The 14,090-nt window shown below is 65.7% G+C and overlaps 1 protein-coding gene across 3 annotated transcripts in view; it reads right to left on the bottom strand.

The window, feature by feature from the left end:
- Window positions 1-6,736: 6,736 nt before the first annotated feature.
- The window catches only part of FHOD1 (formin homology 2 domain containing 1), a 47,994-nt gene continuing 40,640 nt past the window's right edge, over window positions 6,737-14,090 (bottom strand). For all 3 annotated transcript variants that reach the window (XM_075940568.2, XM_075940566.2, XM_075940567.2), the window contains 8 exons: window positions 13,511-13,693; window positions 13,057-13,176; window positions 12,230-12,391; window positions 11,969-12,159; window positions 10,043-10,235; window positions 9,793-9,955; window positions 8,129-8,305; window positions 6,737-7,927 (listed from right to left, as the gene is read on the bottom strand). In XM_075940568.2, the coding sequence (XP_075796683.2) occupies window positions 7,845-7,927; window positions 8,129-8,305; window positions 9,793-9,955; window positions 10,043-10,235; window positions 11,969-12,159; window positions 12,230-12,391; window positions 13,057-13,176; window positions 13,511-13,693 (1,272 nt within the window). In that variant the 3' untranslated portion in view covers window positions 6,737-7,844. The remainder of the gene's footprint in view (window positions 7,928-8,128; window positions 8,306-9,792; window positions 9,956-10,042; window positions 10,236-11,968; window positions 12,160-12,229; window positions 12,392-13,056; window positions 13,177-13,510; window positions 13,694-14,090) is intronic.

Raw genomic sequence — 14,090 nt, 5'->3', positions numbered from 1 at the left:
TGCACCCTGAAATGGCACAAACAGACTGCACCAGCCGGTGGAATAGAGGAAGTTTATTGCCTCTCCAGGATACAGCACAGCACAGATGGAATCTGGTCACAGAGCTGGGCTAGGATGCCTCAGGCCCCCTTGAGATGGGGGAGACTGGGCCCCTAAACTCCAGCCCCTTTCCCTAGGCTGTCTCCTCCATGCTTCCAGCCAGCAACCAACTAACTCTCTTCCAGCCCTGCCCCCCAGCCAGGGCAGCATCCACCTTCCTTTGTTCCTCTCCATGGGGGGTGTCTGGCCATACTGGTTTGCATAGTGACTCATCCTGTTTTGCTGGGTCGTGGTACCCACGGCAGCCAGTGGGGGTTACCCCAGAGCCAGCAGCATAGAAACCAGCCAGGTACCCCCACTATGTCACACACCCGCACAAGGTTTCAGGCAGGGGGCAGTGCGGGCTGCCTTCCTGTAGAGCCCCCATCAGAACTACCGTGCCCTCCTGGCTTACGAAAAGAATAAACAGGAGGATTGGAAATTAACCCGCCCAGTCTTACGTCCCCTAGGCAGGGAATGAGCCATCTACATTAGGCCCCAGCTGGAGTATCATGTCCAGTTCTGGGTGCCACATTTCAGGAAACGTGGAAAAACTGGAGAAAGTCCAGAGAAGATCGACACAAATGATGAAAGGTCTAGAGAACATGAGATATGAGGCAAGGCCGAAGAAATAGGCCTTGTTTACCTTGGAAAGGAGAAGACCGAAAAGGGACATGAGAGCAGATTTCAAGTATCGAAAAGAGTATCATAAGGAGGAGGAAGAAAAATTGTTCTGCTTGGCCTCTGAGGTTAGGATGAGAAGCAATGGGCTTACATTGCAGCAAGGGAGGTTTAGGCTGGACATTAGGGAAAACTTCCTGCCCATCAGGATGGTTAAACACTGGAATAAATTGCCTAGTGAGATTGCGGAATCTCCATCACTGGAGATATTTAAGACCAGGTTGGACAGACACCTGTCAGGGATGAGCTAGGGCAACTCAGCTTTGGAAGCCCCGGGGGCCACACTGATACTTACAGAACATGCTGAGGGCTTCAACTTAAGTGTGGTTGCATATGCAAGCAAATAGATACAAATAGCTTCTCTCACACGGACAGGCATGAAAACAAAGATTAAGGCAAAACTACACAACGCACAGGCCCCATTTAAGTCAGTTCTGCTGATATTAATAAAGTTCAATATTTACCCGATTTCTACCCATGTGACAGCACTTTTCATGAGCAATGACAGTCCAGGAATGTAACTACTAAAACACATCAACAGAAGAGCATTACACTGACTATTTTTTTGTTTCAGCTCCCACTTGCCGGCCACGTATTGATCCCCACATGAACCCAAACTGCACTGTGAGGCACAAACAAACTGGCCGTGGGCAGCATGCCAAGTTATTAATAAATATTTTATAACCCTTTACCTTTTCTCTCTGCTGCCATGTCTCCTCTCCTCGCTCCATCAGCTCCCCTGGTGCCTGCTGCCCCCCAACCCCTCACCCTCCTCTGCTGTCCTGACTCCTGCCCTTCTCACTGCCCTCAGCCCTCCTGCGATCTGCCCCCCTCCACCAGCCCTTCTCTCCCCCGTGTCCACTCCTCCAGTAGCCCCACTCTGATCAAGTGAGCTACCCCTCCTCATCCCCTCTCCTAACACCTCCCTTGCCTCTCTCCTCTGGTGCTGGTCCCTCCCCTGCAGGTGTCTGTCCTTCTGCTTCACCCCAGAATCCCCTGGTACCTGCATCTTCCCTTAGCCCTGCACCCTCCTGGTGCCTCCCCCTTCCCTCACTGCCCCTGCCCCCTTTGCCCTCTTTTTCTCTGATACCCATCCCCTCACCACCCTCTGCCCCCATGCCCCTCTGTGCCCTCACACATGACTTGCTCCATCCCCACTTTTCTCATGCCCATCCCTTCTTTCAAGCCTTCTCCCAGGACCTCCTCCTCCAGCCCCCAGTGCCCTTCCCCCCCTCCTCTCCCAGCATCACCCTGTCCCCCCTCCTGCCCACTGACACCTCCCCTCCTGCCCTTTCTCTTGTTATCTGCACTTGGCCCCCTGGCATTTGTCTCTCCTGCACCCATGTCTATGCCTTCCCTTCCCCCTGCCCAAGCCCCTTCTCCTTCCACCCCTCTGCCTCTGCCCAAGCCCCCCCACCCCTGCCTCCTCTCCTCCCCCCCTCCACCCCCGCCCCCGCCCAAGCCCCCGCTGCCGTCGCCACCACACAAGCCCGTTCCCTACCTTCTGCCTTCCACATTGCGGGACCGGAGTCTGCGCTCAGGCCCTGGAGGCCGAACCCGGAGCCAGCCAGGCCCCGCAATGTGTCTCCCAGGACTTTTAAACTCCCAGCTGTGACATCATGTCACGCCTGGGCATCCTCCCTGCCCACGTGCAGACGGCGAGGAGGAGCCGCGCACAGCAGGGACAGTCCGGGGACACGGGGGACGCTCTGGGGGCGGGGGGGGGATGCACTCGGGGGCCCGGGGCCCGCTCCAGACACTCACCGGCACTTCCGGGTTCAGGGGCGTGGGGCCCACTTAGGCCCTGGTTGTAGCCTCCCTGATGGTGCGGCGGATGTGGCTAGGGCCTGTCATGGTGTCGCTTGCGTAGCTGTGCGGACAGAGCTGGCAATGGGGTTTGTGGCAGGTGTAGATTCCTGGGGGAGTGTGTCTGAGGCGAGGCTGCCAGCGAGTATTTGCTTCAGGGTGGGGGGTGTCCGTAGGCGAGGCCTGTCCGGTCCCCCAAGGCCCGTGAGAGCGAGGGTGTGTTTTCCAGGGGAGCGTGCAGCCTGCCAGTGCGGCGCCGGAGGGGCGGCAGGTGACGGCGTGAGCTGTCTGGACTCAGGGCCCAGGCGAGCCAGGTCAGTGCGCGGGGGCCTGCTCCCCAGCCAGGTTTTGCTGAGACCGGGGCGGCGCCTGAGTTACAAGGCCCCGGCTCCTCAGTCCATCTAGCTGAGGGTGCGTCTGGGCGGGTGGGGGCACAGCGCAGAGCGGCCAGGCTGGCTCGAACCGAAGGTCCATCCAGCCCGGCGTCCTGCCTGCCGGCAGTGGCCAATGCCAGGTGCTTTCGAGTGAACGGCACCCGCCAGGGAGCTGCCCCTTCCTCCAGGGCTGGCCTTGTGCAGCCATGCAGCCCCTCGCTCCCTCTCCCTGGCCTCTTAGCACCACTACACCCTTGGTGTGATGGATGCTTCATTAGCAAGGCTCTAGCTTCCTCCCAGCGAGCGCGAGCTCAGGCGCCATTCAAGGCCAGCGTCGGCTCCGGGCTGGGACGAGGCAAAGCAGCTCCAAGGCCACAGAGCTGAGATCTGCCAGATAAACCAGCCCTCGGGTGGCAGGCCCGGGAATGGAGGAGCCTGGAGAAAAGTCCCTGGACTCTTGCTGCTTCCCCCTGGCTCTGTGTCCTCCAGCAAGGGCAGTGCCGGGCTGAGAGCCAGTCACCCAAAGGGAACCGTGGCTCTGGGTTCGAGTCAGCCCGGCTTGCCTCCCTGTGCGCCAGGTCTGTCCCGTGTTACCTGCTGCTCCCTCCAGTGGGCGGCTGCGCCCGGCAGGCAGCATGGACATGGGGTCACCAGGCAGGCTGAGGGGCCACCAAGCTTGTCCACAGAGCATGTGACCCTGGAGGGAGAGGGGGCTGTGCTCCCGGCCGTGCCCCCTTGTGCTGGGGTGGCGTGCACTGCGCAGCCTCTGTTCACGCCGGGGTGCCCTCGAGCAGAGTATTGCGGACGGTCCTCGGGGTCCAGGCAGGGATGCCAGGCAGAGATACGGCTGGGGTGAGGCAGGGCTGGGTGGTGAGATGGGCACGGAGGACAGCCACATGGAACTCCCTCTGCGGCTTGCTACAAGAACCCGGGGACTGTGGCCTCTCAGCCCAGGAGCGGGGCTCTCTCGGCGGCCAGGCCCAGCTCTTCAGAAGTGCTGCCTCCCCCCTCCCCCAATGGACAACCATGGATCACCGCCCCGGAGGTTCCTTCCTCACCCCAGGCACTGGGTGCGAGGCTCTGGCACTCAGATGCCCCGGTGATGGGCTGGGTAGCACTACCGTGGGGGCTCAGAGCCCTGCCCTTACCCCTAGTTCAGACAACCGGCCTCCAGCAAACTGACGCGGAAGATCGAGCCTCTGCCGATTGCCCCCAGCCCAATGACACATGCCCCTCGCTCCTCCCAGCTGATTTTGCAACCCACCGCAGAAGGCTGGGGAGGAATCAAAAGCCCGCCCCAGAGGGGCTGGATCTTTCCTGCGGATTGGACACTGTGGGGTCAGGATTCCTGGGCAAGGCCAAAGACTCCCAGTGCCTGGCATGGCCCTGCTTTGTTGGGGGGAGCTAAGAGGAGAGCTCAGAGCCAGGGTGGGGTTCCTGGCCTGGTTTGCAAGAGGCTGCCTGGAGGTGGGTCCCCATGAGCCTGAACTGGGGGGAAGGTGATGGGGGGAGCCAGGACCAAGAAGAGGCGATGGGAGGGTGTGGGGAGAACTCTGTGCGTGCGGCTGCCCCATGGCGGGCCCGCGCTGCGTTCTAACCGGGCTGTGTTCAGGCACCGCTCTGGGTGGAGGCTGGGGGGGGGGATATGGCCCAGGGAGGCCAAGCGGGGCGTGCTTTGTGTGGAGTTAAGTTACCAGCGCGGCCGCTGGGGCTGGAAGGGGTTTGCAGCGGCATGAGGTTGGGATTTCAGCAGGCTCTGCTGGGGAAGTGTTTGCAAGCCAGACACATGCAAGGGGCCCATCCTGCCTTCCCGGCTCCCTCCTAGCCCGTCTTCAGCAAACGGGCGCTGGTTAGCCCATAGCCAGGCTGGGCCTGCTTGGTCGTGCAGCAAAGGCATGTGAACGCCTCGTGACGGTGCGTCGCGGACCCCCAACCCCGCAGCCCCGTCTGCAGCCAGCTGGGACTCTGCCAGCCAGGAGAATGGAGGGCTTATGGCTTCGCCGAGATGCAGCCCGGCATATGCTCGACGCAGGCCTCAGGGGAGAAGCTGACAGCCCTAGTTCCCTTGGGGGGAGGGGTTCACAGGCCCCTGACCCCCTACTCAGGCTTTATCTGCTTCTTCCATGCTGCCCCACGCCACACTGCCCCCTCTCGGAAGCACAGAACACTCCTCCCCCAGGTAGCCACACCCCTTCCCTGGCCGGGGGGGGGGGGGGGGGGGAGACGCTGCTAGTCACGGTCAAACCAGTGAATGCCCAACCAGTGTGGACCCAGGCCTTTCCCTGGGGACCGAGCGCTCAGCACGTTTTGGAGACGTCCATCCCCGCGTGCCCAGGTAGGCGGGAACATGCAGCAGCCGCAGGGACCTCTGCCCGTGGACAGGAGGCAATCCGGGCAGGGGCCCAGCCCTGAAGCAGCTGTAGAAACGTGGATATCTGCAGGCCACGTCAGGGCTGCAGCAGGTGGCCAGGGAGGCCAGCAGGGGAGCTGGTACCATGCTGTAGCCCTGCAGGCCAGCCCCCGCCTCCGTCCTGCACAGACGGCCAAGGAGCCCGAGAGAGCCCCAGCACGAGCCTCGAGGCAGGGAGGACCTCAGCCCCGGGGACTTGGGTGTAATAAACACGTGGGGTGCATCTAGACTGGCAAGATTTTGCGCAAAAGCAGCTGCTTTTGCACAAAAACGTGCCAGCTGTCTACACTGGCTGCTTGAATTTGCACAAGAACACTGATGTCATGTACAAAATCAGTGCTTCTTGTGCAATTCACGCTCCCGCTCGGGAAAAAGCCCTCTTGCACACGAATACTTGCACAAGAGGGCCAGTGTAGACAGGGAAGAACTGTTTTGCGCAGAAAATCCCCGATGGCTAAAACGGCAATCGGGGCTTTCGTGCGCAAAATCGCCTCTGGACTGGACATGGATGCTTTGTGCAAAAAGTGCTCTTGCGCAAAAGCATCCAGGCCAATCTAGACGCGCTTTTGCAGAAATACTTTTAACGGAAAAACGTTGCCATTAAAGTATTTCCACAAAATCATGCCAGTCTAGACGTAGCCGTGTAGCCCAAGCCAGTTTGCTAACCCCTGCGCGGTGGCACATGGCTGGTGTGCTGCTCCTTGAGCACAGCATGAGAGGGTTGCGCTCGGCCGGGCAGACGCTTTGGGGGGATTTGGGGCTGTGCTGGGGTCACCCTGCACATAGTGACTGAGGTCAGAGACCGGGTTGGGGCTGCTGGGCTCAGAGCAACCAACCAGAGCTGGGCAGCACACGGACCCTCAGGGTGTGAGCTGCTTGTCTGCCAGGGTCCTGGCACCCAGGTTACGGGAGAGGCGCGGATCCAACCCCTTGCAGCTCGGGGCTGCATCCCAAACCAGCACAGGCAGGCCAGGCAGGCCATGGGGGGAGCACCCACCGGAAGTAAGGGCCTGCTGCATGTCCCACGGGCGGGGGGGGGGGGGGGGGGACATTGGATATTTCTGAGATGCTGCTGCTCAGGGAGTTATGAAGCTCCTTGAGGTCTGGGAGCACAGAGCAGGGCCAACCAAGCAGACACTCGTCCAGGGAAGGGCCGGTACCTGGCCGGCTGGCTTCGGGAAACACAACTCTTGGCGTGTTGCAGGCCAAGCAGCTGGTTTCTTCTCTGGCACAAGCCCATTAATCCCGTGCTCCTTGACCCTACTGCCATCGATTTTTTACCAATGCTTTTAGCTTCCCTTTTCAATTGCCTGCATTTTTCCACTGCTGAGTGTTATCAGTTTCCCTATTTGTTTTATGTACATTTTACTGCTTCTTTCACCTCCCCTCTGAACCAAGGTATTTTTTATTAATGAAAAAAGACATCTTTGGTGATTGCAGACCAGTGAGGGGGGAGTTGGTCGGTTTTACATCTAATAAAACATTCTTAACTAACTGCCAGTTATGGAAGTTTGCATGTTTCCACATTTCTTCCCTCTCCCTTTTGCACATGGCGGCTTTCGCTTTCGGGAGTTGGCCTTTACAGCACTAAATGGCTCTATCCCTAGACGTGACTATCCTGGTTGCATCTAAATAAATGAAACCTCCGTAATCCCTCACAGCTACCCCCCATCACAGTTAGTTCTATGACGCACTCAGCGGGAGCTGTTAGAAAGAGGAATAACCCCAATTGGGTGCAATAGTTCTTGTGCCAGAAAGTCACCGTAAATCAAGTCACCGTGGCACCCTGCCGACGGGGACAGCCGGGTGGATGATGCAGGAAAACACGTGAGGTGCAGGGCCGGGGGAAGGGAAGGGAAGGGAAGGGAAGGGAAGGGAAGGGAAAAGGCAGTCTATCCAAAGGCCTTCCCACCAGGCCTGGCCAGTGCCTGGGAGCCCGGCAGGCCCTCAGCACACGTGGAAACAGGCCTCTGGCTCCACCACCCAGGAGCTGGAAGATGGGCAGACAAGCGGCCGCGGCTGAATTCTGAGGTGCCAAGCGAAGTTGTCCACAGACGGCCGAGGGGCCCGCTCGGGGCAGCGTGTGAATTCCCACCGCAGCTGGACACGGCCTTTGCCTCGGCCAGATGCTGGGGAGGGAGGCCAGGCGCCCCTGCTCTGACACAGGCCAGCTGTGCCAGCGCAGCAAGCCCTGCTCCCAGGGCCAGGCCCCCCCCCGGCTGTGGGGCCGAGGGGGCAGTCCCGCTGGAGGCCTGCGAGCCCAGCCAGGACCAGAAGGGAGCGTCACGGTCAGTGCCAACCCAGGTCCCCCCGCAGCTCCCCAGGGAGTGAGGCACAGGGGGTAGAGGGCGAATGCTTCCCGCTGCCTCGGGGCTCCCCACGCGCAGGCCCCGCCCTTCCTCAGGCCACCCAGCGCAGTCCTGGGCCGGCCGGGCTCCCGCTCTGCTCGCTCCGGGCCGGGGCATCGCAGGCTCCGTCCACAGCCACGGCCAGCGTCACACTTCCACGCTGGGAGCCCGCGCCAGGCCCAGGGCCTGCACCAGCTCCTCACTCAGGCCGCTCTTCAGCGTCCGCCTCACTGGGGAGAGAGGTGAGAATGGGGGGGTCAGGCCCACCCACGCCAGGACACGGCCAGGCGCTCTGCCCAGCCACCCGCCCGGGCGTGTGGAGACGGGGGCGACAGCGCAGCCGGCCCCCGGGGACCCTGGCACCCCCAGACGTCGCCCTGCCGCCGCGGCTGGCAGAGGCCGAGTTGCCCCTGCCCTGGCACGGCACTTACGGGACTTCCTGCTGACACGCGACCTCCTGCGCTCCTTGGCGGCTTCTGGGCGCGGGCGGGCGCTGTGCGTGACCGACTGCACCAGGCGCTCCATGATCTCATCCGAGGCATCAGCGGGGGAGCCAGAGCCGTCGTCCTGGGGCACGGAGCCGCTGGAGGGGCTGGACTGGCCCATGGCTGCCCGGGGAGCATGGGGACATCAGCCGAGGGACCGGAGCAGCCAAGCTCAGCCTGCTCCCAGCCGCGCCCCACGGCCGCTTGGCTGCTCCCCTTCTACCAGCTGCCAGCCCCCCCTCTCCCCACAGAGCCACCCTCCCGACAGCCTGGACCTGCCAACCGACCTCCCTACCTCCCTCCCCCGCCAACCGACCTCCCTCCCGACAGCCTGGACCTGCCAACCGACCTCCCTCCCTCCCTCCCTCCCTCCCCCGCCAACCGACCTCCCTCCCGACAGCCCGGACCTGCCAAGCGACCTTCCTCCCTCCCTCCCCCGCCAACCGACCTCCCTCCTGACAGCCTGGACCTGCCAACCAACCTCCCTCCCTCCCTCCCCCGCCAACCGACCTCCCTCCCGACAGCCTGGACCTGCCAACCGACCTCCCTACCTCCCTCCCCCGCCAACCGACCTCCCTCCCGACAGCCTGGACCTGCCAACCGACCTCCCTCCCTCCCTCCCCCGCCAACCGACCTCCCTCCCGACAGCCTGGACCTGCCAACCGACCTCCCTACCTCCCTCCCCCGCCAACCGACCTCCCTCCCGACAGCCTGGACCTGCCAACCAACCTCCCTACCTCCCTCCCCCGCCAACCGACCTCCCTCCTGACAGCCTGGACCTGCCAACCGACCTTCCTCCCTCCCTCCCTCCCTCCCTCCCCCGCCAACCGACCTCCCTCCCGACAGCCTGGACCTGCCAACCGACCTTCCTCCCTCCCTCCCCCGCCAACCGACCTCCCTCCCGACAGCCTGGACCTGCCAACCGACCTTCCTCCCTCCCTACCCCACCAACCGACCTCCCTCCCGACAGCCTGGACCTGCCAACCGACCTTCCTCCCTCCCTCCCCCGCCAACCGACCTCCCTCCCGACAGCCTGGACCTGCCAACCGACCTTCCTCCCTCCCTACCCCACCAACCGACCTCCCTCCCTCTCCCGCTAACCGACCTCCCTCCCTCCCCCGCCAACCGACCTCCCTCCCCCGCTAACCGACCTCCCCACAGCTGTTAGCGGGAGCTGGCCCAGCCGTAATCTAGCTCCAAGGACCCGCTAACAGGGCAGCCCAGCAGCGCAGAGCCGGCCAGCGGGCCAGGGCCCCACGAGGATGGGCTGGGTTGATGGGTCCCTAAGTTTTATGGGCACTGTGGGTGTGGCCTGTCGATCCCACAGGCAGTACCACCCAGGGTCCCTGGCTGCACATGGACCAGGACCTAGGCCACGGGGCATAGGCTGGGCTGAGCCAGGGGCCCCACAAACACAGCAGGGCCTGGGAGCAGCTGCGCGACAGGCTGTGCCAGGCAGGCTTCCAGCCGCAAGGGGGGGCCCATGCCCACAGCCCAGGGCGTTAGGTGAGCCGGGCTCTGCTCTGCTCTACCCAGGGACAGGCAGGCTCCCAGCACAGCCCCTGCCCTGGGGCCAGCACCGACGGTCCCGGGCCGGCCATGCCCCCTACCTCGGCTGGCCCTGCTGCGCCGGCTGTGGGGCTCCGCTGCCAAGCTCAACACGCTCTTCATAGTCTCGTGGCCTGCCTCTGCCTGCTGCTCGGGGGAGGCCGAGACCCGGGCCGGGGAGGGACTTGCCTCGGGGCTGCCGGCCATGCCGGAGAACCGCTCCATCTGCAGGGGGGGAGGCGAGGGCCGGCATGAGGGGAGGGGCAGATGCAGGCCTCAGACGGCTTCCTGCCCCCCAGGGCAGCCCCGTACCTCCGTGATCATGCGGCCCCGGGTCTTGTTCCGCTGGCGGTAGGCGGCCCGTTTGCGCTGCTGCTGCAGGACCCGCTCGTGGCAGGTGCGGTACTCCAGGGCGAACTCCCGCAGCAGCCGGCAGAAGCGCGTCACGCTCATGTCCCGCGTGCCCGCCGGCGGGTAGCCCAGGAAGAGCAGGAAGGAGCGGAACCTGCCGAGAGACAGGGCGGCTGGGCGAGGGGAGCTCACACGGGCCCACCTACGCCCGGAAAAGCGGAGCCGCATCGGGCCGCCCTGACAATCACACGGCAGAGGAGTCCTGTAACCAGCCTGGCTCCCCTCGGCTCCCTGGCCCCCGCCTTCCCGGGAACGGCCGCCGGCTCCGTTCCCCCCTCCCCCCCCGCCTTCCCGGGAACGGCCGCCGGCTCCGTTCCCCCCTCCCCCCCCGCCTTCCCGGGAACGGCCGCCGGCTCCGTTCCCCCCTCCCCCCCGCCTTCCCGGGAACGGCCGCCGGCTCCGTTCCCCCCTCCCCCCCCGCCTTCCCGGGAACGGCCGCCGGCTCCGTTCCCCCCTCCCCCCCCGCCTTCCCGGGAACGGCCGCCGGCTCCGTTCCCCCCCCCCCCCGCCTTCCCGGGAACGGCCGCCGGCTCCGTTCCCCCCCCCCCCCGCCTTCCCGGGAACGGCCGCCGGCTCCGTTCCCCCCTCCCCCCCCGCCTTCCCGGGAACGGCCGCCGGCTCCGTCCCTCCTTCCCCCCCCGCCTTCCCGGGAACGGCCGCCGGCTCCGCTCCCCCCTCCCCCCCGCCTTCCCGGGAACGGCCGCCGGCTCCGTCCCCCCCCCCCCCCGCCTTCCCGGGAACGGCCGCCGGCTCCGTCCCCCTTCCCCCCCCCCGCCTTCCCGGGAACGGCCGCCGGCTCCGTCCCCCTTCCCCCCCCGCCTTCCCGGGAACGGCCGCCGGCTCCGCTCCCCCCTCCCCCCCGCCTTCCCGGGAACGGCCGCCGGCTCCGTTCCCCCCCCCCCCCCGCCTTCCCGGGAACGGCCGCCGGCTCCGTTCCCCCCCTCCCCCCCGCCTTCCCGGGAACGGCCGCCGGCTCCGTTCCCCCCCTCCCCCCCCGCCTTCCCGGGAACGGCCGCCGGCTCCGTTCCCCCCCTCCCCCCCGCCTTCCCGGGAACGGCCGTCGGCTCCGTTCCCCCTCCCCCCCGCCTTCCCGGGAACGGCCGCCGGCTCCGTTCCCCCCTCCCCCCCGCCTTCCCGGGAACGGCCGCCGGCTCCGTTCCCCCCCTTCCCCCCGCCTTCCCGGGAACGGCCGCCGGCTCCGTTCCCCCCCTCCCCCCCGCCTTCCCGGGAACGGCCGCCGGCTCCGTTCCCCCCCACCCCCCCGCCTTCCCGGGAACGGCCGCCGGCTCCGTTCCCCCCTCCCCCCGCCTTCCCGGGAACGGCCGCCGGCTCCGTTCCCCCCTCCCCCCCGCCTTCCCGGGAACGGCCGCCGGCTCCGTTCCCCCCTCCCCCCCGCCTTCCCGGGAACGGCCGCCGGCTCCGTTCCCCCCTCCCCCCCGCCTTCCCGGGAACGGCTGCCAGCTCCGCCCTCCCCCCCCCCGCTTCCCGGGAACGGCCGCCGGCTCCGTTCCCCCCCTCCCCCCCGCCTTCCCGGGAACGGCTGCCAGCTCCGCCCTCCCCCCCCCGCTTTCCTGGGAACGGCCGCCGGCTCCGCTCCCCCCTCCAGACCATGAGATCCACCAGTCCCCTTAATGGGCCCCCTGCAGTAGAAACACCCCCCACCTCCTGCCAGCCGGCACCGCCACCTCCCCTTTGCCCCTGCAGGTCTAGGAACTCCCTGCTGCAGGACTGGGAACACGATTCCAGGGGGAGCAAGGGACATGCGCCCTGCCCGGGGCCCCGCCTGCGAGGGCAGCGCCGAGGAGCCCGGCGGGCGGGCAGACCCACCTGTGCAGCACGCGCCTGTGCACCACCTGCAGCACGTGGACCCGCTGGGAGCTGTCCCTCAGGAACTCCGCCAGCTTGTTCTTCAGGCCCGCTTTGAGCTCGTGCTTGGCAATGGCCTTCAGATTCTGCGAGGAGGCCCGGCAGCGCCGCTCCAGCTGGCCCAGGCTCTCTGCCAGCGCATCGAAGTCCACCTGCGGAAGGAGCGAAGCTGCGCACTTGGCCCGCTGCGCCTGGCACCCCCCCGGCCGCCCCGGGTCTTACCTTGGCCGAGCGGGTGATGGCCGCGATCTCCGAGTAGAGGTCGCTGCTCTGGGGGAACCTCTCCACCACGGCGTGGCAGAGGTGGTGCAGCAGGGACTGCCGGTGCACGGTGTCCTTCACCTCCGAGACCTTCTCCAGGTAGCTCAGCTCAAAGCCCCGGCTCTGAAGCCCAAGCGCATGCTCAGCGCAGGGGCACAGCCCCCCCGGAGCCAGGGGAGCCCAGGTCACCCTGCCTGGCGCCACCTGCCCCGCCGCTGATTCTGCCTGCACCTCCCCAGCCGGGCCCCATCTGGAGGGGCTGGGTCACATTTACAACTGCAGGCTCCTAGGGCACAGCCTGCGCCAGAAGCAGAGCCAGGTTCTCCCTGGCAGGGGGATGCGCCAGCCTTCCCCCGCCTCAGTTTCCCCTCCCACGGCTGGTCTGCTTCATCCGTGAGCTCTTGGGGGTAGGGGTGGGGGCAGGGTTTGCCTTGCTCAATGTGTTTGTGGGTCACCAGGCGCAATCGCCCCTTTTCCACAGCTAACCAGCCCCCTCCGCCGACACTGGCCTTTCGCTCTGCTCCCCCTGGGCCCCCCGCCTGGATCTCCGCCTGACAAGATCCTCAGTGCACACTGCCACGCACCAGCCCTGGCCCCAGCACGAAACCCCGGCAGCCCGTTGGGCGCTGACTGCAGGCCTCCCTGCTGCGGGGCACCGGCCCCCTTGGCCTGTCCCCCCGGCTTGGCCCCTCAGCCTCACGCAGGGCCCGGCGGCCTGGCCCTGCTGCCCACAGGGCGCTCCCGCCAGCGGGGGACCCTGCATCTCTCCCTAGGCCCCAGCTCCTCACCTGGGAGCCGTTGAGGAAGTTCCCCATGGCCAGCAGGGTAGCCAGGATGCAGCGGAAGGTCTGGTTCTGGGCCAGCTGGTCCATGCCGAGTTTCAGGTCGAACAGCGGCTCTGCGATCTCCTGCGTGGGGGAAGGTGCAGCTGCCGTGAGCGGCCGGCCGGCCCTGCCCAGTTCCCGCCCATGCGCACAGGGGCACTTGCCACTCTGTCGAGCAGCCAGGCACCGCGCCAGCGCCCACCCGGGGTCTGCTCCCCCAGGTCGGAGGGCAGCGCCGCATGGGGAGGGAGGCGGAACTCAGACCAGCCTGGGAGAGCAGAGCGCCGGCCCCCGCAGGGCCAGACCGGCCCGTGGCCCACATCTGCCGAGCGTGGCTGTACCATGCCCCATCCCCCGCCAAGCAGCAGTGGGACCCCGCATCCTGCCCAGCCCACAGGCTGGCGATGCCGGCGGCTACCTGCTCCATGCTCTCGTAGTCCAGTTTGAAGGCCCACAGCTGGAGGCGAGCCGTGAGCTCGTTAATGGAGGCCAGGGTGAGCAGGAACTGCTCGGCGGAGCCCAGCGGGACGTCGGGGTTGGCCAGCTGCGCCTCCTGGATCTTCTGCTTCTCCTCCTCCGTGGGAACCATGGTGAGGATTTTCTGGAGGGCACAAGGAGCCGCAGGTCAGAGCCACAGGGTGGATGGGCCTCGTGCCGGGCGGGGGCAGCTGACTCAGTGGGAGCTTTCCAAGGCCACACGCAAGGAGAGGTCACGGGAGTGGCCACGGCCACTCATCTCCTCCCCTGTCCCCACCGGGACTATCATCGACAGGCCGGGCCCTGCCAATTCACGGCCAGGAAAAGCATCACGGACCATGGACTCTGGTCCCCCCACGTGGGCCTTTAACCCAAGCCATGCCAATGTCCTGGGTAGACTGGTGTTGCCCAAACTGGGGATCCTGACCCACAAGGGAGCTGCAGGAGGTTGCGGGATTGCCACCTGTACTTCTGTGCTGCCTTCAGAGGGGAGCGGCCAGAGAGCAGCAGCTGACGGCCAG

Source organism: Pelodiscus sinensis, chromosome 12 (assembly GCF_052426305.1).
Source record: "Pelodiscus sinensis isolate ZL-2025 chromosome 12, ASM5242630v1, whole genome shotgun sequence".
Taxonomy (NCBI): domain Eukaryota; kingdom Metazoa; phylum Chordata; order Testudines; family Trionychidae; genus Pelodiscus; species Pelodiscus sinensis.
This window is presented reverse-complemented; position numbering and strand designations above follow the sequence as displayed.